This window comes from Trachurus japonicus, chromosome 19 (genome assembly GCF_045865225.1).
Source record: "Trachurus japonicus isolate A0001 chromosome 19, Traja_1.0".
Lineage (NCBI taxonomy): Eukaryota > Metazoa > Chordata > Actinopteri > Carangiformes > Carangidae > Trachurus > Trachurus japonicus.
In genome coordinates, this window is record NC_140925.1 from 1,194,658 (window position 1) to 1,219,860 (window position 25,203).

General features: G+C 44.8%; 1 protein-coding gene across 1 annotated transcript in view; it reads left to right on the forward strand.

Annotated features, from left to right (window-relative positions):
- Positions 1-2,283: 2,283 nt before the first annotated feature.
- The window catches only part of LOC146967090 (CD5 antigen-like), a 31,493-nt gene continuing 8,573 nt past the window's right edge, over positions 2,284-25,203 (forward strand). Inside the window, exons 1-2 of the mRNA XM_085762168.1 lie at positions 2,284-2,401; positions 2,492-2,782. Coding sequence (XP_085618294.1) covers positions 2,284-2,401; positions 2,492-2,782 — 409 coding nt within the window. The remainder of the gene's footprint in view (positions 2,402-2,491; positions 2,783-25,203) is intronic.

The following is a 25,203-nucleotide window of genomic DNA, read 5'->3' on the forward strand; positions in this document are numbered from 1 at the left end:
GAAAGTTTTTCCTCCGTCGCCTCTTCTCCGGGTTCAGCGCAAGAAACACCGCAGCAGAGTTTCAACAGAAAGTTGAGATTAATGTATTAAAAGAAATTATTTTTCAACAAAGTAAAGATAGATGGGCATTAGATACATTGGGTAAACCAGAACTGCGTACTTACTGTGAAATAAAACAGGTATTTGGGCCCAGAAAACTATATTTTGTATAATTTGTCTAAAAAGAAAAGATTGAGAGCTGGTATTCTTGGTCTTCATATCGAGACAGGCAGATATGTTGGCACAGCAGAGAACGATAGATAGAATTTGTAATTTATGTGACATCCAAGAGGTGGAGAATGAAGTTCATTTAGTGTTCTACTGTCCTTTCTATGACTTATAAGACACAAAAAACTGTTTAGTAAGGTAGATCTAAATAACCAATTTGTGTGGTTACGTTAGACGATGCTGAGAAGATATAAAAACATCTTTTACATTTGAATATTTTTGCATTTTCTTTATTTCTTGAAAAGGCTTGGGCATGAGACAAAGAGCGACATATAGTTGAATACTGAAAGTGATCTTAAGTTGTTTATTGATGCTCACACCTGTGTGGCATGGTAACACCAACAGGAAGGCTGTCTAGTCTTTTTTTTGTATTTGTTATTAAATGTGTCTTGTAATCTCATATGGGATGAACACGGTGGTGGCATGAAACGAAAAAAAAAATTCATTCATTCATATTTTAAATCACTCTCTTCTCTGTGTTCAGAGTCTGTCAGGGTTGGGGAGGAGCCAAGTCGCTGTGCAGGTGTGAACTGCAGCTGAAACGAGGAGAGTGGAGACCAGTGGACAACTGGAACTGGAACCTGAAGGCAGCATCTGTAGCCTGTAGAGAGCTGGACTGTGGCTCTGCTGTTTCAACAGAGATAAGAGAGGAGTCTCAGAGAGGTCTGTGTGGGAGATCGACACTAACTGTGTTTGGTCTGGATCTACCCTGAGGGAGTGTTCATCATCAGGTTCCTCTTCCTCCACCGTGGAGATCACCTGTTCAGGTAAATCCATCAGTGACATCATCAGTGACAGTCAGGTTTAGTGTCTTCCTTCCTTTATTTGTGGAGGCAGAAATGTTCAGTAACTTGTTCTTTTTGTATTTAAGTGAGTGAAGGTCTGAAAACAAGACGTTTAATATCTCAACATGTTACATCATGTAACATCTCTCTCTCTCTCACTCACACACACACACACACACACACACACACACACACAGACCATGGTCTTCCTGCATGTACAGGTGTAGGCAGCTGATCACATGTATGTTAAATAATGAAGAAAGCTCTATGTCCTATAGGAAGCCTTCACTGTAGTGAGTCATCTTACTCTCTCACTGTCGTTCCTCCATCATTATTTTCTTTAAAGTAACATTGCTGAGTTTTTCGGCCTTAAAATAATGTTTCCAGACTCATTGCAATGGTAGAATGATATACTTGCTGTAAAGTACGCGTACGCGAGCTGCCGCGCGTATCCTGCGTCGCGTCACCTCGCGTCAATCTGTGCGTTCGGTCACAGGATACGCGCGGCAGCTCGCGTACGCGTACTTTACAGCAAGTATATCGAGGCACTATTGGTTGAATGGTGCTGCCGCTGCAGCCTGAGCCGGGTTCGCGTCGGCTGAAACTGCACCATGTAACTTCCCCCCCCCTCCCCCCTCCCCTCTGCGTCGAGGGAGAGACATGATGGCTAAAAGCGAAAGTTACGGTTCCCCTCTGGTCGTCGTCGCCGCCCGCCTCTCTCTCTCTCTCACACACCACACACACACACCACACACCAACACACACACACACAGACCATGGTCTTCCTGCATGTACAGGTGTAGGCAGCTCCCCTGATCACATGTATGTTAAATAATGAAGAAAGCAAAAGTTGTTGTCGATTGGTTGACTTGAGTCTGTGACTCAAGAGCTGGACTGTGAGTTTCTTTAAATGGTTGTGTTGAGGACAGAGAAGGAACTCATTTCTGGACACATGCTGATGACTTTATAGTTGATGTGACAGTAAATAAAGGTCAGGATCAAAGTTTAAATGTTGTGTCTCTCTCTGCAGACTCTGTCAGGCTGGTGTGATGGGACCAGTGTGTGTTTCAGGCAGACTGGAGGTCAAGTCCAACCAGTCTGACCAGTGGTGGTCCTCAGTGTGTGAAGATGACTTTGACCAGCAGGATGCAGAGGTGGTCCTGTAGGGAGCTTGGCTGTGGGGGCTCCTTCAGTCCTCCAGGGGGCGCTCTATGGAGCAGTGGAGGCTCCAATGTGGACCAAAGAGTTCCAGTGTGGAGGCAACGAGTCAGCTCTCCTGGACTGTAGAAGCTCAGGCTCAACTAGAACCAGCTGCTCACCTGGCAAAGCTGTTGGACTCACCTGCTCAGGTACAAGTGGAGCTACAGGTTGGATTTGCTTCATTTCTGTTGGAAATCAAACTCACTTCTTTTACTCTTCACTCTCTTCTCTGTGTTCAGAGTCTGTCAGGTTGGTGGGAGGAGCCAGTCGCTGTGCAGGTCAGCTGCAGCTGAAACTAGGAGAGTGGAGACCAGTGGTCAGCTTCTACTACGACTGGAACCTGAAGGCAGCATCTTTAGTCTGTAGAGATCTGGACTGTGGCTTCGCTGTTTCAACAAGAAGAAGAGAGGAGTCCTCAGAGAGGTCTGTGTGGGGGATCCACACTATCTGTGTTCAGTCTGGATCTACCCTGAGGGAGTGTTCATCATTTATATATTCCTCTTCCTTCACCGAGGAGATCACCTGTTCAGGTAAGTCCATCAGTGACATCATCAGTGACAGTCAGGTTAAGGCCCAATCCCATTCCTCTTTTTTACCCCTACCCCTTCCCCTACCCCTTGCCCCTCGCCCCTTGAAACGGAGCTACAAGGGGTAGGGGTAGAAAATCAACCCCTCCGAATTGGGACGCCCCTTCAACAATCACATACGTCATCACGTAGTCTCACTGGCTTTTCTGTATGCTGATGCGGCGAGCTTTTGCTAGAAATCAAATAGCCGTGTAACCATATAACTTCATAAAATAAGATAAAACTTAATGCAGACTGATCGGTTCATTGTAAAACATTTATTTACTGATGTAAATGTGGTGATTTCTGTACACTGCCTGCTCCTCTGTCTGATACACACATGAAGCTTCACTTTTCATCCAAATAAACTAGTGCTACTGCCACAATTGTCAGATTTCATCAATTAGACCAACATTTAAATGCTAAAAAAGAATGTAACATGCTAGTGGTAAACCTCTAAAAACCCGTGGATAAGTTAATTAACGACCGCCTTCTCTCCCGGCGGGACCGGGATGAGGACGTAATTTGTCCGGTGGAGCAGCGCTGCAGACCGGCTGCTGCCTCTGTGAGGAGCCGCTCCTCCTGGAGCTTCACTTCTCCCAAAAATCGTCGGAGCAAACTTCTAACCAGCCGTCATTTGGGTAAACTAACCGCACATTTGGGACCTAAACAGTTACTTTCTCGCAAGAAAAAATATTAAAACTTAAGAAAGTGATGTAATAACAGTGCTACAGCAAGAAATAAAACAGCTTTTCGTTTTACCGCCACCGCTGCCGGCTGCCGCAAGATGCATTCTGGGAAACTTTTCATACCCCTCCGTTTGGAGTGTGCCTCTGAAAAATCTCCGTTTGGAGGGGTATGTAGCCCTACCACTTCCCCCTACCCTCTGTCCTTAGGGGAATTGGGACACCCCCTACCCCTACACGTGAACGCGCAAAACGGAGGGATAGGGGTAAGTGGTAGGGCAAGGGGTGAAATGGGATTGGGCCTTAGTTTCTTCCTTCTTTTGTTGTGGAGGCAGAAATGTTCAGTACACGTTTATTTTTGTATTTAAGTGAGTGAAGGTCTGAAACAAGACGTTTAATATCTCAACCTGTTACATCATATAACATCTCTCTCTCTCTCTCTCTCTCTCTCTCACACACACACACACACACACACACACACAGATCATGGTCTTCCTGCATGTACAGGTGTAGGCAGCTCCCTGATCACATGTATGTTAAATAATGAAGAAAGCTCTATGTCCTATAGGAAGCCTTCACTGTAGTGAGTCTTCTTACTCTCTCACTGTCGTTCCTCTCCATCATTATTTTCTTTAACATCAACAGTTTTAACACTTCAGTCTCTTTGAGCTCATCGTCTCTGACAGATCTCATTCTTTAGAGTTTGACAGATTTCTCTCTGGTTTATTTCTGCTGTAAAGACGTCAGAGACTCCTCATGAATTTATTTCATCTGTGGCAGCAAATCACATCACATGACTCTTTAGATACTCCTGTCGATTAAAGGAGCATTAACGCAAATCCAAATTCTTAATTCGGCACTAGATGGAGCCAGTGGCGGAGCATATCAGATATAAACAAGTGGGCGTCTCTCCTCCATACATGTTATGCTTTATGGTATTTAGAGATCAGCTGTCAGAGAGAGAGCAGCCTCGTTTGGTGATGAAAAGAACAAGTTCTCTAGTGTAGGACATGAGGAGAAAAAACATGCAGGTTTTCTGTGACAAGATGGTACACCCCCCGTAGTAACTCACACACACTCACACGCACTGTGCTGCCTTAGTCATTTTATTGTGACCATTTTGTGTTTAGCTCCCTCTGGTGGTAGGTTTGTATGGTAGTAATTAAAGGGATAGTTCACCCTAGAATGATATTTCGCTCATTATCTACTCACCCTCATGTTGACTAAGGGCTGGAAGAAGTTTCAGATTCCTCCGTGGCTTCTCTGAGTTACAGGGGGTCTTGGTGTAGCAGTGCATGTCCATATAACGGTTGTAAAGGGACACCGGAGCTCTTCGTAAAAAAAACACACACAAAAAAACATCCAAATACCTCCATGATGCTCGTATGTAATGTCCGTCTTGTGCTGAAGCCCCAAATTGCGTAATTGTCCCGAAAAAAATTAAATAAGTCTATATTTTAAGCTTGTTTGTAGCGGAAGCTTCTCAAAGCTCCTCTTCCTGGTCCGTCCAAATCTCGCGTGATTCGCAGTAACCGCACTGACGCCGGCGCAAATCACGCGAGATTTGGACGGACCAGGAAGAGGAGCTTCGAGAAGCTTCCGCTACAAACAAGCTTAAAATATAGACTTATTTAATTTTTTTCGGGACAATTACGCAATTTGGGGCTTCAGCACAAGACGGACATTACATACGAGCATCATGGAGGTATTTGGATGTTTTTTGGTGTGTGTTTTTTTACGAAGAGCTCCGGTGTCCCTTTACAACCGTTATATGGACATGCACTGCTATGCCGAGACCCCCTGTAACTCAGAGAAGCCACGGAGGAATCTGAAACTTCTTCCAGCCCTTAGTCAACATGAGGGTGAGTAGATAATGAGCGAAATATCATTCTAGGGTGAACTATCCCTTTAAGACTCTGGTCTGCGTCTCTAGCTGATGACATCATCAGTGAGCGACAAGGCAGTCCTCCACATAGATATATATAAGAACTAGGGCTGCAGCTATCGAATATTTTAGTAATCGAGTACTCTACTGAAAATTACATCGATTAATCGAGTAATCGGATAAAACGTATTTTTGCTTGGTTAAAGAGCAATTATGAATAAACAAGAGAAAATAACATATTTCACTCAATAATGGATGACCAATTGGTTTCCTTTTGTAGAATCAACTGTTTTTATTTCTTAAATTCACAAGCAAGTATTTTCTGGTCTTGAAACATTACTAAAGAGGCGACTGCTGCTAACATAAATAAGAATAAATAAAACACAAATAAAAATAAATTAAGTTAAATTACTTTCAAGATATCAAAAATGTTTTCTGTGGAGATGCTGCAACATGGAAGACGTGCTGCTGTGGTATGCAAGGGCCGTGTTACAACTAGAGTGCCTATAGAGAGACATTTTCTGTCTTTTTGTCGCCTTTTTCTCCCTCAGTCAAACACCCACGTCCGCCCCCCCCGTTAAGGTTTCTACCTAATCAACGGTCTCACCGCAACAGATGGTTCACGTCATGATAACTTCCACAGTCCATAGTCCTTTTCTTTGTTTGATATTTCAAGAGACTTTGGTTAAGTAGCCTAACCATGGATAGCTCCTAGGCAGGATTGTTCTGCTGTGTTGTCGCCACTCGCCACCGTCCCCCCGTCATCGCGGCCATCGCCTCGCCGCCGCCGCCGCCCCCCTCCCCATCTCCGTCGTCATCCGCGGCGAACGGCCGCGCGGGGGGGGGGCGTGCACGGTTACGTTCATAGGTTACGTTACGGCGCACGTTGTGCCACATTGAAAGTCCGTGCGGCCGCTTGAACTACAATTAAATTAACGATTCCTCGAGGCAGAAAAAAATCCTCGGACCATTTTTTGTAATCGAGGTACTCGAATTACTCGAGGAATCGTTTCAGCCCTAATAAGAACTAGATGACTCACCCGCAGCTGTTTCCCAATGACAAAGCGTAGCCAGTACGGCGGCCATCTTGGGACGGGCAACTCTCTCCCTCAGAGCATTAGGCAAGGCAAGGCAAGGCAAGGCAATTTTATTTGTATAGCCCGTTTTTACAAACAGTTTGTCTCAAAGGGCTTTACATGGCATCGTAACAACATCCTCTGTCCTTAGACCCTCACATCGACTGAGGAAAAACTCCATGGAAAACCCTTTTAACAGGGAAAAGTCGGAGAAACCTCAGGGTGAGCAACAGAGGAGGGATCCCTCACCCAGGACGGACAGACGTGCAATAGATGTTGTTACAGACAAGAAAACAGTTTACAGTTTGTCACAGAATGTGCGAAATATGGAAATGTTAGCAGGAGTTGATGAAGGCAGTCTCTGGTGAGGGGGGGGGGGGGGGGAGCTGGCCAGCTCGATGGAGGGTGGGTGGTAGACTGGTCCATGGGGAAGGGGAGGCCGGCCTAACAGCAGGGGAAGGGAGGGAGGGGGGGGGGCGATGCAGGCGGCGGCTGGTGCAGAGAGATGGAGTTCCGGTGGACCTGCGGAAACACAGAGAGAGTGCGAGACACCAAGGCCAAACTACAAAGTACAACAGAAAATGACAGTTCAAAAATATACTGAGGAGAAGAGAGGAGAGGAGAGGAGAGGAGAGGAGAGGGGAGGGGAGGGGAGGAGAGAAGAGAAGAGAAGAGAAGAGAAGAGAAGAGAAGAGAAGAGAAGAGAAGAGAAGAGGAGGAGAGGGCTCTGTGTAACCAGATGTGTCCCCAGCAGTCTAAGCCTATAGCAGCGTAGCTATAAAATGGTCAGAGCTACCTGAACAGCCCTAACTAAAAGCCTGTCATAAAGGAAGGTCTTAAGTCTACACTTAAATGTAGTTAGAGTGTCTGCCTCTCTGACCCATGGAGAGAGCTGGTTCCACAGTAAAGGAGCCCGGTAACTGAAGGCTCTACCTCCCAGTCTGTTTTTAGAGATACTGGGAGTCACTAACAGACCTGCATTCTGGGAGCGGAGTGCTCTGGTAGGACAGTAAGGAATGATTAGTTCTTTCAGATAGGTTGGAGCTTTATCATTAAGAGCCTTATAAGTCAGCAGAAGGATTTTGAAGTCTATTCTAAATCCCACAGGAAGCCAGTGGAGAGAAGCTAAGGTGGGAGAGATGTGCTCTCTCTTCCTAACTCCTGTCAAAACCCTCGCTGCGGCATTCTGGACCAGCTGGAGACTCTTTAGAGAGTTTTTCGGACATCCTGACAGGAGAGAGTTGCAGTAGTCTAGCCTAGAAGTGATAAATGCATGTACTAGTTTCTCAGCATCACTCTGGGAGAGGATATTCCTAATCTTAGTGATACTGCGCAGATGGAAGAAGGCGGTCCTAGTCACGTGCTTTATGTGGGAGCTAAAGGAAAAGGTTCCTCGCGGTAGTACTCGGGGTCAGGGTGATGCCATCTAGAGTAGCGATCTGATTGGAGAACGTGTCCCTGAGATGTTTAGGTCCAAACACGATGACCTCAGTTTTATCTGAATTCAGTAGCAAGAAGTTAGAGGACATCCAGGATCTAATGTCTTCAGACAGTCTTGCAGATTGATGAGGCGGCTTCTGTCATCTGGCTCCATGGACAAGTAGAGTTGCGTATCATCAGCATAACAGTGAAAATTGATTGAGTGCTTCCGGATGATGCCACCTAATGGGAGCATGTAAAGAATGAAGAGGATTGGCCCTAAGACTGAACCCTGCGGTACACCATACGTAACTCTGCTATACTCTGAGTGGTCGTTATTAACATTAACAAATTGAAACCTGTCAGATAAGTATGACTTAAACCATTTCAGGGCAGTTCCTTTAATCCCTATTTCATGATCTAGTCTCTGCAGCAGGATGCTGTGGTCGATGGTGTCGAATGCAGCACTGAGGTCCAAAGTACAAGAACAGAGACGAGACCTCTGTCTGAAGCTATAAGAAGATCATTAGAGACTTTGACAAGTGCTGTTTCAGTGCTATGGTGTTCTCTGAATCCAGATTGGAAAGCTTCAAAGAGCTCGTTGCTGTGCAGATGTTCATGTAGCTGCTCCAGGACAATCTTCTCAAGGATCTTAGAGATGTAAGGAAGGTTGGATATAGGCCGATAGTTGGCAAGGACATCTGGGTCAAGAGAAGGTTTTTTAAGTAAAGGGTTAATGACAGCCACCTTGAAGGCCTGTGGCACGTAGCCTGCGGCTAAGGAAAGATTGATTTGGTTCAGAAAAGAAATGTTAATTAAGGGGAAGACATCCTTAAGTAGTCTTGTCGGAACTGGATCCAGCAAACATGTGGCTGACTTGGAAGAAGTAATTGCAGAAGTTAAGTCTGACAGGTCGATGGGAGAGAAGCTGTCCAAGTGTGTACCAAGTCTGGGAGGTGCTTCTATGGGTACCGTAATCTGTGGGCCATTACTAGCAATTTTTGTTCTAATATTAACTATCTTTTCGGTAAAGAAAGTTAGGAAGTCGTTGCTGCTGAGAGTTGGAGGGATGGATGGCTCAACAACACTATGGTTCTTGGTCAGCCTGGCCACAGTGTTGAAAAGGACCTGGGGTTGTTCTTATTCTTTTCTATTAGAGATGAATAGTAATTGCTTCTAGCATTACGGAGTTCTTTTTTATATATTAATAAACTATCCTTCCAGGCTTGACGGTCTTCCTCATGTTGGCTGGAATGTGTTTTCCTTTCCAGCTGTCTGGTCTTCTGTTTCAAAGCGCGCAAGTTTGGGCTGTACCAGGGAGCTATTCTTTTCTGATTGATAACTTTCTTTTTGAGGGGAGCTACAGCATCAAGTGTTCCAAGGAGTGCTGCTGCAGTGCTATCCACAAGATAGTCCACCTGTGTGGGGGTGAAACCAGCATAACTGCCCTAGTATGGTTACAGAATGTGGTGAAGTCAGCATCACTGCCCATAATATGGTTACAGGATGTGGCAGCAAGCTCTGCTGGAATAAGCTCTTTAAATCTAGAAACAGCCGTGTCAGATAGACATCTACTGTAGCGGGATTTTTTCCCAGGTAGGATATAATTTGTTAAAGTAAATTCAAATGTTATTAAAGAATGGTCGGACAAGACGGGGTTCTGAGGAAGAACTGTGACATGGTCAGCTTCTATTCCATAAGTAAGTACTAAGTCAAGGATATGATTAAAAGTGTGAGTGGGTTTGTTTACCCTCTGAGAGAAGCCGACTGAATCCAAAAGTGACTTGAATGCAGTAGCCAGACAATCATCATCGACGTCCACATGAATGTTAAAGTCACCTACTATAATGACTTTGTCTGAACTCATTGCTAAATTTGACAGAAAGTCAGGGAATTCTTCTAGAAACTCAGAATAAGGTGCAGGAGGACGATACACTACAGCAAGTAAGAGTGGTTTTTCTGCTTTCCAGTCTGGGTGAGAGAGGCTGACAGTAAGGCTTTCAAATGTATTATATGAACTATTATGTCTAGGGTTGATAATCAGATTTGACTGATAAATAGCAGCCACTCCTCCTCCTCGGCCTGTGTTACGAGGCACACTGCAGTTAATGTAACTAGGAGGGGTAGATTCATTCAAACTAACATATTCATCTTGCTGCAACCAGGTCTCAGTGAGTGTTAATATGTCAATATGGTGACTTGTAATTAAGTCATTCACTAGGAGAGACTTGGATGGGAGAGAACGAATGTTGAGCAAACCACATTTAATAGTTCTATTAGTTTGGCTTGCTGGAGCAGTGGTTTTGATTTTAACTAAGTTGCTATAAACAACTCCTCTAGATTGGGGTTTAGGCTTAGACAGCCTCGAGGCAGACACAGTTTCTATAGGCTGGGTGGGTGACAACAAGAGGGACCCAGCAGAGGGGCGTCTTAAACTGCGGCTCTGCCTGCTGGTCTGAACTCTGGGTGCTTGTCAGGGATTAGCACGGCTAATAAAGTTCCCTATATTCCTAGATAGGAGGGATGCGCCATCCAGAGTAGGATGGACGCCATCTCTCCCAATCGCCCATTAAAGCAGAACTATGCAGCTCGGCCGGAAATAGCTCGCTCCTTCGTTGGTTTCTCTTTTTTTCCCTCTCTGGAGCTCCCCCACAGTTCTGGGAGGCACATGTCACTGTCGTAAAAAAAAAAAAAAAAACTCGCCGCCGCCACCTCCTCCACCCCCCCTACACGTGCTTGTGTTTACTGCTGTTTGCTAAGCCCTGCTAACACCAAGCTAACGCTAACACGGCGCTAATGCTAACACGGAGCTAATGCTAACACCGAGCTAACGCTATGCTAACACGGAGCTAATGCTAACACGGCGCTAACGCTAATACAGCCACACACAGGCACAAAGACACAGACATACACACACAGGAATAAAGGTTCCAAAACGCGAAGGTGTGTGTGTGTGTGTCATGATGTATTACATTATCTTATAAAAGACCCATGGTGTGTGTATCTGTGTTAGCATTAGCTCCCTGTTAGCCACAAGCTGAACTTCATCAGTAAACATTTCATGTTTCCATGGTTTCCTCCGACTTTCCGAACTCAAACGCATATGCGTTCTTATCTCGTACTGCCGTAAAGCAGTTTCTCGCGATACTTCTATCCATTGACGAGATTTGTAACACCGAGACGGACGACTGATCTTGCAAGTGCGGTTTTCAGCCAGTGGGGGGGGTGAGCGCATTGGCCTAGACCCCATTCACTTCATAACAGGTCACTCAACCATCACAGTGACTCTGAGCCACAATAATTACAGCCCAAATCCTGCATAGTTCTGCTTTAAGCCTATGGTGCATGTTCTGCTATAATGACCATAACTTGCTCAGTTTTTGTCCGATTTCAAAACGGTTTGATTTTTATGAACGTATGCAGTTATGATCCAGCATATTTAGAATCACGGATAATTTTAATAATGTATTTTTTTTTGTAAAAGTAACATTATAGTGACATTATGCAAATAGTTAAAGTAGGCTAATAGCTATACTGATTTATTTTTCACAGAGTTATGAATCGTTTTTTTAGTGCAGATGACTGGATCACCTATCTACTGCACTGTAACTGCAGCCAGAGTCAGAGCAAGTTGCCCGTCCTCATATGGCCGACTGTGAGCTACGCCTGCGTGTAGTCCGATCTACCCCCTTGGTCCTCCACATAGATATAAGGTGCGTTCGAGATGAGCCAGGCGTGCGCAGAATCGATCACCGGTGATCAGCGCACAATGCATGCCGGTTAGATTTGTGTCCGACTTGATCCCGACTTGCTCTGACGTCATGCACGCGCCTGCAACGACAACCTCACGAGATCAAGGCGGCCGCAGTTTTTAGAGCCAGGCGCCGCAGTTGCTCTCCACCGACTGCAACCGCCTGCAGCCTCAGGGCATGATGGGAAACGCACCGGATCATGAGCTGATTGGCTCTTAGTTAGGACTGCAAACACTACGTGTTGTTGTATAATGCTAGATTATATGAATCTCATGTTGTAGGCATACTGCTTAAAAAATATATTCACATTGAATCAAACTTATATCCTGAGAAATATATTGGTTATTTATTGGACAATTGCAGTACAGCATAAGAAATATATACTTTGGTGACTTCCTGTTTGTATTGACGGCGGCTGGAAACTGTCCGACTTGACTGCAGCTTTCTGTCACCGCCCGCTGCTGCTGCCGCCTGCTCTCGCCGACCGTCCAGACGAGGCGCAGTTCATCTCGAACGAGCCTATATATAAGAAGACTGATGACTCACCCGCAGCTGTTTCCCAATGACAAAGCGTAGCCAGTACGGCGGCCATCTTGGGACGGGCAACTCTCTCCCTCAGAGCATTAGCCTCTGCTGCATGTTCTGCTATAATGACCATAACTTGCTCAGTTCTTGTCCGATTTCAAAACGGTTTGATTTTTAATAGTAATAGTAATAGTAATAGTAATAGTAATAGCATTTATTTGAATAGGGACAGTGCATATTAATGAACATTAGTATAACTAAAAGAAATACTGCTGTAAATATGCCGGATTATAGCCAGGCGGCTAATTTGCGTCTGACGTCCCTAATAAATAAATAAAATACAGCAGTACACCACAAGGAATAAAAACAAAACAATAAATACAATACATATAGCGAAATACATAAAAGTGCACTACACAGACAAGAAAGACAAAACAATAAAAACAATGTTAGACACGGTACTAGGACAGGACAAACATTAATGTGCAAGACATAACAGTAATACAACATCCAGGCAGCACAGTAAGTAAACAATCAGTCATATCGCCCCAGGTCCAGTTAATGGTCGCACTCTTGTGTGTCCTTAAGCCACTGCTTAAGATTCCCTTTAAAAGAGGAATAAGTGGGACATTCCCTTATAGTGGAGGGAAGACTGTTCCAAATGCCTCCCCCCACCACAGACAGCACGTTCCTCCCAAATGAGGTGCGCCTGTGGGGAATCTCGCAGTCACCTCTCTCGCAAGCCCTGGTGCTCATGCCTCTCACTGTTCTTTTTTTGATGAACTCTTTCAGTGGTGGTGGAGCCAAACCATGAAAGCATTTATACACAGAGCAGGCCATTCTATACATTTTAAAACTGTGAAAACTTAGAAAATTGTACTTTTTAAGGACATTGCAGATGTGAAACGAAAAAGGTTTTTTGTCCAGAGTCTTTAGGGCTTTTTTGTAAAGAGAGTCTATTGGTTTAAGTGCGGTGGTACATGCCAGTGACCAACTCGTAAAACAGTAATCTATGTGTGAGAAAATCATACAGTGTAAGAACATCAGAGCTGCATTATTAGTTAATGAATTTCTTATCTGTCTAAAATTTGCCATATTATATTTAACAGAATTGGTTACTTTTTTAATGTGCTTTCTGAAAGAAAGTGTAGGGTCCAGAATCACTCCGAGGTATCTGAACTCGCCTACCAAGGCAAGCTCCTCCCCTTTCAGAAACACACCAGAATGATCCGGCCTGAGTGGTTGTTTAGCAAAATACATACATACATACACTTTTCTTAACATTTAAGGCAAGACATGAATTAGTGAGCCAATCCTGAACATGAGACAAAGCTGTTGTGAGGATCTGTGCAGCCTCTGTCATGTTTTTAGCGGGAGTGAAAATAACCGCGTCATCCGCGTACAGCTGTGCGTTAACACCCTTACAAACATCAAATAAATCATTAATATACAAAGAAAATAAAAGAGGTCCGAGTATCGAGCCCTGGGGGACCCCTACTGGACAGCTCAGGTAAGGGGATTTGACACCGCCAACCACCACGCACTGCTTCCTGTCAGCCAGATAAGATTCAAACCAATTTAGGGCCTGGACAGAAAAATTAAATTTTGACAGCTTAGCCAGCAGTACCCGGTGGTTGACCGTGTCAAAGGCCCTTTTAAGGTCCAAAAAAACAGCTCCCACACAACTATTCCTGTCCAGGAAACATTTGGTTTTTTCCAAAAACATAGTTATGGCAAATTCAGTTGAATGGTGCGCCCGGAAACCAAACTGCATCGGATGTAGCTAATTGTGTAAGACCACTGTTGATGTGTTCTATTAGTTGAGTGGCTATCCATTTCTCCAATATTTTGGAGATTACAGGAAGAAAACTGATGGGTCTGTAGTTATTAAGTTCAGTTTTACTTCCTGATTTAAAAATAGGGTTTATAACGCTCACTTTCCAATTAGATGGGACAGCAGATTGTCTGATGGACAGATTTGTCAACTGTGTGATGGGACAAACCAGAGACTCCATGTTAGCTTTTAAAAAATTTGTGTGAAATCCATAATCATCCTTCGCATTAGAATTATTAAGAGCGGCAATAATTTTCCCTACCTCACTTTCGGAGATTTCCATTATATTAAAAACGGGCTGTTCAAGGTTAACAGGATGATAGACACAGTCAGGAGCCTTGAACAGACATGAAATTTCTTGAACAGATTTTATGAAAAAGGAATTGAACTCTGTAGCCAGGGTAGCTGGATCTTTCACTAACTGGTTCTTGATATTAAGTTCCAATCCAGTACTACCTTTTTTGGTCTGCCGCCCAGATAAGCTATTAATTTCTTTCCACACTTTTTTTTGAATTTCCCTTAGAGCTCTCAATTATTTTTAAAAAAAAGTGTGCTTTAGCTTTTCGTAGAGCTAATGTTACTTTATTTCGGGCTGAGGTAAATTTTTGACGGTCAATAATTAGACCAGTCTTCAATGAATTTTTAAGCAACTGGTATCTAATTTTTGAAAGTGAGCGACATTCATTATTAAACCAAGGGAGGGAGCTGGATTTTTTTGTCCTAGCGCTCCCTCTTCTAGAAAAGGACAGCAGAATCTCTTTAATTTTATGAGAAAAACAGTCAGCGCTCTGGTTTATATCATCGCAGGAGATCAAATCACCCCATTCCACCTCCTTAAGAGCTTTATTAACATTTTGTTGTTGATTCTTTGGAATAAAGTTGGAATGTGGAGATTTCTTAGATAGTTGTGTGTGAGAATTTAAGAAACGATTTTTATTGAGTTTCCGGGAAAAGAAAATCACATTGTGATCTGAGATTCCCGTGATAAAGTTATGGGTTTTGAAAATTCTTTCTGGCCTATTTGAGAACAACAGGTCAATTTTAGTTTTAGAATGATTTGTTAACCTGGTTGACTGGTCAATTAATTGAGTAAAATCAAAAGAATCAGTAATTGTCTTGAGATTTTTCCTATCTTTCTTACTGTCCCAATTAATATTAAAATCACCCACCAGAATGATCTCCTTATTGTGATTTAATGATTTAATTAGAGTCTTGAGTTGATCATAAAAATCTGCTTTGGCTGTGGGTTTACGATACAAGCAGATGACAATAAATGACATTTTGGCAGAGAGAGAAATGTTTACCATGATACATTCTAAATTAATATGCACAGGTAGTTCTATCTGACTACAGTTGAGAGTGTTTTTGACATACAATAGAACCCCCCCCCCTTTCCCATGGTCCCTAACTTTCCTAAAAACCTGATAATCAGGCATTACTATGGCGGCTTCTGGTGAAGAAGTTGTTCAGCAGGTGCTCCAATTGTTCTCGTTTAGGAACCATACTACGAACATTTAAGTGTCCACCGAGTAGCCCCTTCTTACATTTCAGGTCCCAGACTGATCTTGCATTATTTAATGTTTGAAAAAGTTTTGAGGAACGGTGTCTTTTTATTACTGGGTTTCTGTTTGGGACTCGCCTGATGCCAGGTGTGTGTTGGTGATGTTTACCAGTCACTGGAAGAGGCACGGACACCACGACCACAGGTGGCTTTGGGCGGTGTTGGCGATCGCCAGCTGCTTGGCCACTAGTGACCGCAGAAACCCCGGACAGGTGCAGAAGATGTTGTTGCTCGCCAACTCCGGGATCCAACATGGAGGTCAGAGCTCCGCCAACTGCTAAGCCGCGCGTGGTGAGCGGAGCCCCGTCACAACGCCTGGAGCAGTGCCGCTGACAATCCCCCGCTGCTCGGCGGCAGGTCATCGGTGCGGACCCTCTGGTGACCGCGGCAGCCCCAGCAAGGTGTAAGAGATGTTGTTGGATGACGTTACCAGTTGCACCGGTGGCCGGAGAAGCTCCGTCTGTGGCAGATGACACAGCCCGGCTGGCGTCCGTGGCTGTTGAGGACCAGGAGCGATGTTGACGCAGCACTCCACCGGCGAGTATGGGCTCCCGTGCCCCGCCGGGAAATGGAGCCCCATCAGCCGCTGCAGCAGAAGACACAGCCCGGCCGATGTCCGTGGTTGTTGGGAACCAAGAGCGATGCCGACGCGGCACTCCGCCGGCGAGGGTATCCGCGGGTCATTCCGACATACCGCCACTCCGACATTGACGTCTAATTGTCGTAATGGCGGCACTTCCATTAATTGAAAACGTCCCACCACTCCGACAATTTTTGTTTCCATTGTCGGAATGGCGGTACTTTCCTTTTTTGGAAACGTCCCGCCATTCCGACATAAGGTCATTAAATGTGTAGGTTAATAATGATCACCGCCTCCCTGCCTGCCCATCTCTCTCCTCTAACAGCACTTTGACTCTGGTCAACGCCCTTGTCACATCCCATCTCGATTATAAAATGCATTATTATTATTATTATTATTATTATTATTATTATTACGGTATTATTGGCGCTGTGCTACTTAGTTTGCAGCTGTGGTCGAGAGAGCTAGAGAGTTAATGGAGAGAGGGACCGCTACGCCGGTGAATCAGATCAGTGATGTTGTTTTTTATTGTATCACAGTGGTTACAGTACGTTCAACAGGATCAGTGGTTCTCATGGGGGTCCTGGACCCCTGCATATTTTTGATCTCTCCTGTAGCCTGGCCGGGTCTGGCTCCAAGTTTAATTATAGACAATTTGATCTGCAGACGCACAGAGGCATGCGTAAAACACATTTTGACTACTTCGTGCTGTTGCTATTTTTTTTTAAAGTTACCTTTCGTTTCCTTTGGATTTTTGTGCGTATTATGGAGCCGTCCTGGTCCATGTTTGTAAGCCTTTTTACCAGGAGTAAATTCCCAAAAGTTGCAACAACTTGTAGTGATCCACTGGGTTTTGCCTGGCCAGCTGGGGTAGTTGTTTTGCAGGTTTGCTCCCCAGGTTTTTTTCATTGTGTATTAGGCCAGGGAAATGATCAATTATCCTTGTGGTTTGCGCACTGGGACGTGCGGACCTTTAATGAATGAATGAATGTTTCTTTTTTGCTGTAAGTTGTGTGCGTAATGCGTAAAAGTGCATTAGTGGGACCGAGGGTTTAAATGGAGAAGTGACGTGGTGAGAGGGGAGAAGAGGCGACATAGTGGATTATTTTTCCTGGTGGATTACCCTGTGGATCATAAAGGCCCGTTTGGACACCTCACAGCCCGTTTTCAGCCAAGCGGGACGAGGGAGAGGACTGGTGGTCACCTCGGCGGAGCCGCGGCGTCTCACCCGTGTGGACAGTAGGACAAACAAACTCTCTCTCACTCACCCTCACCACGCACCAACACACACACACATACGCACGCCACGCACGCACGTACACACACACACACACACACACACATTGACAGTGCGTCCCACTCGGACTTAATGGACAGCGGGAGGGGGGGGGGGCTTTCGGGTTCTGTTGATCTGTGTGTAATTGGCGACTTTGATTATTGCTTCCCTGGACGCACCAGTAGCGCGAGCCTAGATCCGCCTGCAGCAGTTGTGTCAGTTCCCCTTATATCCTTATTGTAAGGGAAATTGTTACAAACTGACATCGGAGTGTGTGATTGTACATGGCGAGACTTTGTGTTTGTGTTTATTTATTAAGCTTCCACTGACTGTATCCATCTGTACACATGTCTTAAAACATGAAAAAAAAAACAACATACACACATACACCTAACCGCCGCTCGGAGTAACGCACATTTCCTTATGGAAATTAAAGCCTTGTCGGAATGGCGGGACGAAACTGTCGGAATGGCAGGACGTTTGCATGTCGGAATGGTGGTATGTCTGAATGGTGACATGTCTGAATAGTAAAATGTCGGAATGGCGATATGTCGGAGTGGCAGCATGTCGGAATGGCAGCATGTAACCGCCGGCGAGTATGGGCTCCCATGCCCCGCCGGGAAGTGGAGCCCCATCAGCCGCTACAGCAGAAGACACAGCCCGGCCGATGCCCACAGCCGCCGGGGACCAGGAGCGACGCCGGCGCGGAACTCCGCCGGCGAGTAGGAGCTCCCGTGCCCCGTCGAGACCGACCACCCATCGGAACAGCACCGGAGGCAGGTGAAGCAGGGCCAGCCAGTTGTTTGCGGCTAATTGTGCTAATTGTGACCGCTGGGAGAGATGTTCAACCTGCGTTAGCCAGGTTAGCAGCTGCTGGTTACAGTGTGGTGATATCCAGTCCACAACCGCGGCTTGAGGCACTGCCTGATACTGGGGTGGGCGCGTGTTTTCCGGAATCAGTGTGAATGCAGGGCCAGGGTTTAATTCCACATCACCAGCCAGGAGTAATATTACCGCAAATTGAGCGAGGCCTTGGCAGGAGCGCCGCGTGCGGCTCGGTTCATTCTTATTGGATGTGTTTTTTATCGCCTGTCCGTTGTTGAGGAACCTCCAATACAGGAGGTACTGGCTCCTCGTCGCAGGGAGGTAGATGTTATCTCCCTGTTTGGCAATTGCAAGATATCGAGTCTGACAAAGGACAATACAGCAGACTGACAGCGTTAAAAACACCCACTTAGAGGAAAAGATGGAAATTGTCCGACAAGCTGCACTCCGTGCCTGGTCCGCGTCCGCCATCTTGGCGATTGAGCACTCATAAGACACCCCATGTACACCCCATGCATACACGTTTATGAACGTGTATGCAGTTATGATGCAGCATATATAGAATCACGGATAATTTTAATAATGTATTTTTTTTTGTAAAAGTAACATTATAGTGACATTATGCAAATAGTTAAAGTAATAGCTACATACTGATTTATTTTTCACAGAGTTATGAATCGTTTTTTTAGTGCAGACGACTGGATCATCTATCTACTGCACGGTAACTGCAGCCAGAGTCAGAGCAAGTTGCCCGTCCTCATATGGCCGACTGTGAGCCAAGCCTGCGTGTAGTCCGATCCACCCCCTTGGTCCTCCATGTCTGAGCTAGGGGAAGCTCACGCCTTTCTTTTATATCAACAATCATCCTCGTGTTCGGGCATTTGAAAGCATCGTTGGTATGTTGAAATAGATTTGAGTTCATTATTCAATGTATAGGTTAACATATTTTATGATTATTTGTAGATTGTGTGCAGTTAAAAATATCAGTACTTTATTCATTTCGGCCACATGGTCTGGCTAGGTTTAAGTGAGAAACTGTGAATGAAACACATTGTATTTAGCATTATAATACATACAGTAGTCTACTTATGGTACATTAAGAACTTATTTATATTGTTTAATTGAGTGTACTATTCTTGATTTAAGATACTAAGTACTTACCTTTTCCTTATCAAAAGTAGAGAACACTTTTGCTGATTGTATGTTTTCTTTGTCAGTTTTACCCAACTTCCAGTTGCCACATTAAAGAGCATCAGCCTGACACGTCGTTGTCCGAGTGGTAATTGGGGACGGAGTTTACCTGCCTGTCAATTTATGCCAGACGTGTAAAGAGGACAGGACACGCACACACACAACGTCTGGAGAGAAGCAGCCTCTCTGTTTTCCAAAAGTACGGAGTGGCCCGCATTAATGTGCCATTAAAATCATTTTGTGTTAACGCCAGGGTTTCTGCCTTTTTATTTTTTTTTATTTAGCCTTTATTTAACCAGGTAAAAGACCCGTTGAGATCGAGATCTCATTTTCAAGGGTGACCTGGCCAAGAGGGCAGCAGCACACGTCGTCAACATTTATAAATTACAAAATACATTACAATATACATTACAATAGTACATTATATTAAATAGGGCCATGTTACAATAGAGGTTAAAACAAAAAGTGCAGGGAGCAGGAGGTCAAGGTGACAAGGTTGGTCAGCAAAGGCACCGCTCAAATGATTTTTGTTGTCGGACCTTTAAGAAGTGTCGAAATACACCAAGAGATACAAGTTCAGACAATTTCAGTTCAGCCTGGAGGTTGTTCCACGTTAATGGAGCGGCATAACTAAAGGACAATTCCAGGCGAATTCAACTCGGGGGTGTATTTTCCTATCATTTTAGGTCTAAAAGAATGAATCTGAAGATTTTCAGTTTAATGTCTCCTGTTTAGCGGTAGTTGCGTCTGTCCCCGCATCGCCACGGCAGCAATGAATGGGAGTGGATGTAAGTTCCGCTGTTTAGGCTGTTTCCAGCCCTCAAAGCCGCAATTTTTTTCCACAGACAGCGTCAGATGGCGACTCAAACATGCACCGAGAAGTTTATTTACTTCAACAAGCCGACATGTTTGTAAAACTAGATCTAATTCAAAGTCTCCCGGAGTCTCGCGCGAGACCCAGTTGCCGTGCGCGGTGTGTTCACATGCAGTGGGAAAAGCTACCGTTTGTGTCATAAACACAGGAATATCAACTCTTTACTTGCTTCAAGTAAAAAAAACTTATCGGCGCATCTTTGAGTAGCCATCTGACGCTGTCTGTGGAAAAAAATGTACACTTAAAGCAAGTTAAGAGTTGATATTCCTGTGTTTATGACACAAACGGTAGCTCCCATTGCGCCTGAACACACCAGCACTGCAACTTCGGGCTCGCGCGAAACTCCCGGAGACTTTGAATTAGATCTAGTTTTACAAACATGTCGGCAATCAAGCTCAAGATTACCCACAACAATCTTTTTTTTCCAGCCTGGTTCGGCCTTGGTGGACTAAATCCCTGCTGCACGAACACACACGTGTTTGTTCCATCTACAGCCTCTAATTAAGAGCACCAATCTGTTAAAAATCCCAACAATCCTCCACATTTTCTTTACCAAAGTTTCATTACTTTAGGTGAAGTCAAGTCTTATACTACATGTGGGTGGTATTGGCAACTGATTGACAATATATTCACCAATCTTTATTGTGTTGAGAGGAAACCTATAGCTACCACCATCTTGCTAGTAGGCCTGGAGCTCCCATCACCAGGCTAGCAGGTCTCCAAGGAGCTACCACCACCACCACCAGGCTAGTAGGCCTGGAGCTCCCATCACCAGGCCAGCAGGCCTCCCAGGAGCTACCACCACCACCACCAGGCTAGCAGGTCTCCAAGGAGCTACCACCACCACCACCAGGCTAGTAGGCCTTGAGCTCCCATCACCAGGCCAGCAGGCCTCCAAGGAGCTACCACCACCACCACCATCAGGCTAGCAGGCCTCCAAGGAGCTCCCACCACCACCATCAGGCTAGCAGGCCTCCAAGGAGCTCCCACCACCACCATCAGGCTAGCAGGCCTCCAAGGAGCTCCCACCACCACCAGGCTAGCAGGCCCCCAAGGAGCTCCCACCACCATCAGGCTAGCAGGCCTCCAAGGAGCTCCCACCACCATCAGGCTAGCAGGCCTCCAAGGAGCTCCCACCACCACCAGGCTAGCAGGCCTCCAAGGAGCTCCCACCACCACCATCAGGCTAGCAGGCCTCCAAGGAGCTCCCACCACCACCAGGCTAGCAGGCCTCCAAGGAGCTCCCACCACCACCATCAGGCTAGTAGGCCTCCAAGGAGCTCCCACCACCACCAGGCTAGCAGGCCTCCAAGGAGCTCCCACCACCACCATCAGGCTAGCAGGCCTCCAAGGAGCTCCCACCACCACCATCAGGCTAGCAGGCCTCCAAGGAGCTCCCACCACCACCAGGCTAGCAGGCCTCCAAGGAGCTCCCACCACCATCAGGCTAGCAGGCCTCCAAGGAGCTCCCACCACCACCATCAGGCTAGCAGGCCTCCAAGGAGCTCCCACCACCATCAGGCTAGCAGGCCTCCAAGGAGCTCCCACCACCACCAGGCTAGCAGGCCTCCAAGGAGCTCCCACCACCACCAGGCTAGCAGGCCTCCAAGGAGCTCCCACCACCACCATCAGGCTAGTAGGCCTCGGCGAGCTACCACCAAGGAAGCTACCAACCAACCCTCCACCATGCCACCCAAAAAAGCAACCAAGAGGATGAAGTAGTATCACTCTCAGTTCTTCATGAACTGCTTGATCAACAAAAATCTTTCTACAAAGACCTGTTGGAACAGCAGGAAAAGTCATTCAAATCATTTGTTCAGATGATTATGTACTCCACCAACAAACGTCTGGACAGTCTGAGCAGTGATGTTGGCAGGCTTACTCAGAGTGTGGAATTCTCTCAAGCTGAACTTGAGGATTTAAAGATTGGATATAAAACCTCCCTGGACTGCCACAAAACAGTGAGTAAAGATTTGGACAACATGCAATCTTCTCTCAGTAATCTGTCAGCTAAATGTGATTATTTAGAAAACCAAACCAGACGTAACAATCTAATATTTGATGGCATCCCTGATTCCAAAACTGAATCATGGCATGAATCTGAGATCAAGGTGAAAAAACTAATCACAGAACATCTAAAGATGGATCCCTCTCACATTGAGTTAGAAAGAGCCCATAGGACCGGGAAGTTTGATGCTGAAGGTCGACCTAGATCTGTGATGGTGAAACTTCTTAGGTTTAAAGACAAAGAGGAGATTCTAAAAAGAGCCAAATATCTGAAGGGTTCTAAGCTCTATATCAACGAGGACTTTTCAGAAAAGGTCCGGCTTAGAAGGAAAGAGCTTCTCCCCCAGCTCAGAGAGGCACGTAACCAAGGTAACGTGGCCTACCTGAAATATGACCAGCTAGTGGTGCATCCCCCCCGCACTGCTCCAGGCACTTCCTAACTAAGCTGAATATTTAATACATTTATTTTAGTAACCTTTTTCTTTCTTTTTTGGTTATGAACACTTCACTCCGATCTCTATCTAGAAGTACTAGCTGCTCTCATGAAGATAAATATCTTCTTCCCCTCTCTGATGCTGACCCTGATGCTAACTGCAATGTTTTTAAACAAGGCCCCTTACCCTGCTCTTATTTTTCTGAGGACTCCTTAAAGTCTCTTTGTGTGGATAAAAAGATTGCTAATGACAACTGTTTTTCTTTGTTTCACCTTAATATTCGTAGTTTACCTAAACATTTTGATAGTTTTATCGATTATCTTGGTATGCTGCCAGTTGATTTTTCAGTTATAGGCTTGACCGAAACATGGCTGAATAGCCAAAAAGTTTCTATGTTTCCCATGAGTAATTATAATCACTATCCCTGTTTCAGACTTGTGCATTGTGGAGGAGGTGTATCTCTCTTTGTTAAGGAGGACATCAAATCCTCCCTTCGAAATGATCTTGTTATGATGGTGGAAGATGAAGCAGAGGCTGTTTTTTTAGAGCTTGTTGAGCCTTCTTCTAACAAGGTCTTTATTATTGGATGCATTTATAGACCACCAAATTCTAATATCAATCGTTTTATTGACAGCTTTTATTCTACCCTCAGTAAGATTACCACTGAAAAAAAAACTTGCTATATTATGGGTGATTTTAATATTAAAGCAGAAGTAAGTGGTCCGGTCGTTTTCGCTAATGCTGCGTTCCAGGCAGGCTTTTGAAATCGTAAATTACAGCTTCAAGTCACAACTTACGACTTTGTAGCGTTTCAGGCAACCCACTCGTGTTTTTCTGACCTGTTTTACCGGTGAAAGTCACTATAACGGCCACTCGTAACTTCCAACCGGTGAACTCGTACCAGATCAAACTGGTACCACTTCACAGGTCGGAAAAATACGAGTTTCCTTGAACGCACCATAACAGTTCTCGTCCCTACGTCGCCACATTCACGGCGTCCCTTGGCTGCACACACAGCCCTGCATGCCGTTCTCTCTCCTCATTGGATAAAAACTGTAGGATACGATAAAAGTTTTCTCCTCGGCTCAGAGCAGAGCAGAGGGACTGACAGACCTGTGTTTCAGACCAAACACTCTATGTAAGTGATTTCTGTCGGAAGATATAACTATTTAAGACTTATATTAGTTTAGTTTAGTTTATTTAAAGTGTAAAATCACCATGGTGCAACATGGTCTCGGTACACTTTACAAAATTAATTACAATAATAGAAATAGCAAGTCACTTTACACAACAGTTTACAATAAATGATCTGGAAAAAAAAATACAGGCCAAATAGGCAACATAGCCTACTGTGGAGGACAAGCAAAGAACGTACAGGGAGATAAATAGGACACTCAAAATTTTCCAAAACACTGAGTAAGAAGGTGCTTCTTAAGAAGTGTTTTAAAAGTTACGGTGGAAGTGGATTGTTTGACATGTAGTGGGAGACTATTCCATAAGCAGGGTGCACGGTAGGAGAAGGCCCTATAACCAAATGATTTTTTATTGACTGTGGGAACAACCAGAAGATGAGAATTTACAGAGCGGAGAGAGCGGGGTGGAATATAGGGTATGAGTAATTCAGACAGGTATGATGGAGCCAGGCCATTCAATGCCTTATATGTAAGGAGAAGGACATTGAAATCAGCTCTGGCCTGGACCGGTAACCAGTGGAGAGATTTCAGGACTGGAGTTATATGACTGTGTCTATGGGTTTTGGTCAGTATTCTAGCGGCTGAGTTCTGTACAAGTTGAAGGCTATGAGTTGTAGAGGCGGGAACACACAACACAAATATATCACTTACTTCTGCTTTAATCTCCTAAATAATCAGTCATCTCAATTTATTAATCATCTCAATGCTGCATCTTTCTTCTCCCTCATAACAAAGGCTACCAGAATCACTGCCTCAAATGAAACACTGATTGACAATATATTTACTAATTCCTATTGTGATACGGGGATACCTGGCATTTTGTTCTGTGACTTATCTGACCACCTTCCTGTGTTTTATCTCGAGCCCATAAATGGGAAATCAAACTCATCTACTAGACCTGGTGACATTTTCCTCTGTAAATTGTAATATGAGTAGGTTCATTGATAAATTATCCATTGTTAGTTGGTCTGAGGTTGTAAATGAAAATGAAACTCAAAAGGCTTATGACATCTTCCATGCTATATATTTTAAGATCTTTGATGATGCTTTTCCACTTCAAAGAACTAAAAATAAATTAAATAATCCAAGTAAATCCTGGTTAACCAACGGGCTGAAACGGTCTATTGCCAAGAAGCACAAACTTTACCGTGACTATCTCACCAATCCCACGCCATTATTTCTGAATCGGTATACAATTTTCAGAAATAAATTGAATCACCTGCTGAGAATAGCAAAACGTCAGTTTTATGCATTTAAATTTACTGAA